General features: G+C 34.2%; 1 protein-coding gene across 1 annotated transcript; it reads left to right on the top strand.

Annotated features, from left to right (window-relative positions):
* Nucleotides 1-311: 311 nt before the first annotated feature.
* On the top strand, nt 312-4,816 carry LOC149493189 (UPF0481 protein At3g47200-like). The gene is made up of 3 exons (XM_089726545.1): nt 312-808; nt 1,506-1,571; nt 2,426-4,816. Exon 3 carries the CDS (start codon nt 3,423-3,425, stop codon nt 4,797-4,799), a length of 1,377 nt encoding a protein of 458 aa, XP_089582671.1. The 5' UTR covers nt 312-808; nt 1,506-1,571; nt 2,426-3,422; the 3' UTR covers nt 4,800-4,816.
* Nucleotides 4,817-5,311: the final 495 nt, after the last annotated feature.

Below are 5,311 nucleotides of genomic sequence, written 5' to 3'. Positions count from 1 at the left end.
ATTTGTTTTATTCTTTGTATAAATGGTTTATTATTAGACTCAATATTGAAAAATATGGAAACATATTTATCTGTATTTGAAACAACCCGAATTTTTACTTTCAAAGATTTTCCATTTAAATTTAATAAATCGACAGCCTGAAAATGAGTTTAATTAATTAAATGCAAAATTAATAATTCCTACAGTGATAAACTGAACCGAAAATCAACTGAAAAATCAAAAATCAAATGAAAATCGGGATTTGGGCTGAATCGAACCGGAACCGAACCGAACCAGCCCAAACCACTTCTAGAACTCTCCCCTCTCCCCTTATTTCCAACGCTCACCTCACTCCCTCATTTTTGCGCCTCCCGTCCACCACCGGTACTGCCACCACCGCGCCACCTCCTCCTCCTCCCTCCTTTCCTTTCTTCTTCTTCTTTTCTTTCTTTCTTTCTTTCTTTCTTTCTTCTTTTCCCTTCACTGCGTCTACGTCCTTGGTGAGACAGAGCAGCAGCAGCGCCGCGCGACAACTCCAGCTCGATCGGACTCCTCCGCGCGCCACCTCCAGCAGCTCCACGTCGCGCCGGCAAGCCCAGATCGCTGCTCCTCTGTCGCGCCTACAGCAGCAGCACAGCCCTGTCAAGCCGCCGCTGCCACTGTCGCCGCTCCAGCAAGCCGATCGGTCGTCTCCACCATGACACAGCAGCTCTGCCGTTGCTGCAGTACATTTCCGGCGACCAATTGCAGTTTCCAGCACGCGTAGTTCGATCCGGCATGCGTAAAAACTCCCGATCTAGCAAAAATTCAACAAAAATTATATTTTGGGGTAAAAATTAACTTTAATAATTTTAATTACTTGAATTAATTTTATTTTTGTAGTAAATTAATTTAGTTCACTTAACTTTAGTTATTTTGTGTAGTTAATTAATTTTATGTAGTGAAATTAATTTAAGTAGTATTAATTTATTGACTAATAAGAATAGTTAGTTAGTAATCTTAGTTATTTAGTTAGTTAAAATTTATTCAAACTAGTTATTGATTAATTAATATGAAGTAATTATTGATTAAAATATATATATATAGTTAGTTAGTTAGTTAAAAATTAAATTCAGTATTAAATAGTTTATTGAGGGATTTTGATAATAATATTATAAATGGAATGAAATGAGGAATTGAGAATTAAATGTAATGTTGATATTGATATTCGGATGGAGGATGAGAAAATTGAATTGATTGATTGCCCGATGGATGGGCTGTGTGGTTTGAAATTATTAGATAAACTGATGATATTTTAACAGGTAGATAGTCCAATTTTTAGGGGAGATGTTGCCGAAATTTCGGTAGAAAATAAAATAAATTTCGGTAGGAAATAAAATAGAAGTCAGAAGAAAATAAGTAAAATAGAGTTTGGTAGAAAAATAAAAATTTATTATAGAAAAGAAAATAAAACTCTTAGAGTGGTAAAGAAATATTTTTATCTGATATAGTTATTTTTGTTTTGTGTCATTCTTTAAATTTCTTAGATCGCCCGGGTCCATCTAGTGCTCCTCCAGGACAACATCAAAACTAGAATTTCGCTCTCCATCACTGTGAGTAATAATAAATAATGCATATCAACACTACATTTGCATAACATTTATTTATAAACATTATATTTTTATTTACATATTTACAATATATTATAAGTATTTTATCATATATATTATGCTACGATCACTATAATTATATTTATATATGATTGTGCATTTGGATGAAATTGGTGTATTATGATGAATGAATTGTTTGATTATTTGTGCTATGACTATACTGTGATTTGTTTGTGTGGAATTGGGATGAAGTGGGTCACCATGGGTTTGTGAAAATGGTATATGTGATATGGATCCTGAATATGATATGAAATTTGGCCGGGTAAATGGGAGATCGGCGCCCCCGTGTGCACCTACTGCTATGATCTGTGTGATATGGAAAACCACAGGTTGGTCTCTTTATTGGGCGCACCTGATAATCTAGATTTGATCGCAGCCCGCAGGGTGGCCTCCTGTTGTGAGCACCTGATGATCTAGATTTGATGGAGACGACCGGGTTACCTCCTGTTGGTATGGAAAAGAAAAGAGAGAATGGAAAAACAATGAGAGGGCTGGTCAAGTGAGGATTAGACCAGTCGGCCAGTATGAGGGATCGGCTCCCTGGTGCACACGTGAGAGGATGAGCCATGTGGGAGGACGGCTCATCGGGGGTTCGGTGACTCCACTGACTAATTTCCACGTGATGTGATTATTTGAAGGTGATATTGTTTGTGGGTGCTGATGTAATGTCATATGATTGACTGTTGTGTGTTCATTCAGTATACTAGGGTGCATTTTGCTTGACTGTATGTGGTGTGTATTATTTATTATTATTCACTGAGTTGCAAAACTCATCCCCTTCTCTCTAAACCTCCCAGGTACTAGGAAGCAGCTGATTCGACTGAAGCTCTGCAATCTTCTCCGCAGAGTTGTGGACTTCTAAATTCTGTCTGCACTGAAAAGGGAAATAAGCTGAAAGGAACTATAATCTAACGAAGGCAAAGTCAAAAAGTGTAATGTAACAAAACAAAGTCAGAGTCTTTAAAAAATAATTTTTTATATAAAAGTTACTTGCGTATTTTGATTTTTTTAGTAATTCTCCATGATAAAATTTACCTAGACTTAGTCTACAGATCCACTTATAGAATAAATTAATTACAGTAAAAAATTTTTTTAATAGTTTTTACTAGTGAATAATCAAAAATACTTTTCAAAAAAATTATTAATTTGAACCATGGATGGAATCATAGATTGGGTTTAGATAAGTTATTCTTAATTTTATTCCATATCTCTTATACTCCAGCCTATGACCAAATAAAGGAATGAAATCAAATTTTGTTTCATGTTGTTTACGAAATATAAGAATGGAAATTTTTATTTTTATTTTTATTTTCATTTCATTTTATTCTGTGTATCAAACTTAGCCTTGTGCGTACATTCATTCAACATGATATTAAAATGTGAAGAGAAAAGCCACCATTGTCGTTTCATATGAAAAAAGAAACCGACAAAATTAGGTGATCTATACATCAAATAGTTTAGTTTTCTTTTGGGTCCTTGTGGTTTAGACAGCTAATAATGTTTTTCAAAGACCCAACCGTAAACCGTTAGGTCTTTTTTTAGTTTTTTTGTAATTCCAACCGAGAGGTCTTTGTTTATTGATCAGCAGATTAGTTTGTACCTACTATATGAAATAAAAGAAAGACTTGACTTATAAATCGTTGACATTGGAATTTTTTTTTTTTTTTTTTTTGAAAATCCATTGACCTTGGAATTAATGTGCCTTTATATAACACAAATACTTTCTTTTACCAAATTCAAAACAAGAGCATTCCGATTTCAGGTTGATTGCTTTTCTCCACCAACTTGAAAAAAATGGGAATCAAGAAAACTGCATGCAGGTTGCTCTTTCAAAACATATACACAAGAAGACTCCATAGTCTTCCAAATTGGGAAGCTTCTCTCAAAGAGAAGATAAAAACTTACCCTAAAAATCCTCAAGACTACTCCACCTCCAAACCCTGTTCTATATACAGAGTTCCCATCAATATGCGTCAAGTCGAACCCAAAGCTTATACTCCCAACATTATCTCCATTGGCCCTTACCATCATGGATCATCATGGCACTTACAAGAGATGGAGAAAGTGAAGAAAAATTTTCTGCACAGACTTGTCGATTCAAAGATACTTCAATTAGAAGATGTTATAAATGCCTTGGGAAGAATGGAGGAGGAAGCACGAAGCCATTATGCAGATGAAGTCAAACTAAGCAAGGAAGAATTTGTAGAAATAATTCTATTAGATGGATGTTTTATTGTGGAGCTCTTAAGAGAGTTAAAAAGGCACAAGTTTACACATGGGTCTAGCTTGATAGAAAGATGGATGTTGCCTGTTCTACGCCGTGACTTGATGATGTTGGAGAATCAACTTCCGCTATTTGTTCTGCAAATGTTATTTCAATCAACAAATAGAAATAATTATAACTCGCATGAATCGCTGCAAGATCTTGCTCTTAAGTTCTTTTCCCCTTTAATACGAAGAGGAAACATGCCATTGTTATCATCAACACAAGAGTTGGAGTCAGCTAAGCATTTCCTTGATCTTTTTCGACTTAGTATATTACCAAGAAAATTATTAGGAACAGAAGCAGAAACAATAGAAGGAGAGGATACAATAGATATGATTGGATCAATAAGAGAGCTAAAAAAGGCTGGAATGCTTATTGAGAAAGGAAAGGGTTTATTTCCATTAGATATACATTCAGAAGGAAGGGCTCTTGTAATTCCTCCCCTTTATATTGACGATTACAAAGGAACTTTATTTAGAAATATGGTGGCATTTGAACAGCGCCACCATGGATGCAAACCGCAGGTCTCAACCTATTTGGTGTTTCTTGATAAACTGATTAACGATGTTGAAGATGTAGAGGTTTTACATAAAAAGCAGATAATTCAGTATTCTTCAGGAAGCAAGAAAGATGTGGCTACACTTATTAACGGAATTGGAGAAGGAGTTTGTCAAGATTTTTTGAAAGAGTCGTATTTGCAGAAAGTGTTGTGGGATGCACATTTGTATATGAATACTACATTTGCTCGTAAGGGAGCTCCTTTGGTGCGTAAGCATTTTAATAGAAATACTAATCTGTCAAAGGCCATTACAGCTATTGTACCTGTGCTTGGGTTGGGCTTTGAATACTTGAATAAAGGCCAAGGAGACAACACTTACATTGAGGAAGATGTTTTTTCTGGATAAGTTTTATTGTTTTTCATATTTCACTATATATATATATATATATATATATATATTGTAATGTTTGCTTGTGTTTAAATTTTTGTAACAAAAAAACCTTAACGTTCTTGAATGAAAACTTTTGAATACGTGGATTTGGACTTGTGTACAATCAATATGCTACTTTTCTGGGGCTCTACGAGTGTGTGACTTTGCCAGAAATTGAACCTTAAGATTCATATTAGAGACTAAACCTTGATTCGTGATTTCATGTATTTATTCTGTTGTAACGTATTTACAATATCATATAAAGCGAGACAAATAAATGTTCAAGTCGTCAATATATGAGGTTATGAAGATTTTACTTATCTTCAACTTTTGCATGAATTATAAAATTACCAAAAGATTTTTACATATAATTTATATAAATTCTTTCACTTTAGTATCAATTTTATCCAACAATTAAACAGTGTATATTGTTCTTCTAGTGGATAGATGTGAATTAATTTATAAATTACACTAAAAATTATATATGT

Source organism: Jatropha curcas, chromosome 10 (genome assembly GCF_041381405.1).
Source record: "Jatropha curcas cultivar XTBG-Jc1 chromosome 10, XTBG_Jcur_1.0, whole genome shotgun sequence".
Lineage (NCBI taxonomy): Eukaryota > Viridiplantae > Streptophyta > Magnoliopsida > Malpighiales > Euphorbiaceae > Jatropha > Jatropha curcas.
The sequence above is the reverse complement of the archived record's forward strand: the minus strand, read 5'-3'. Positions and strand labels throughout refer to the sequence as shown.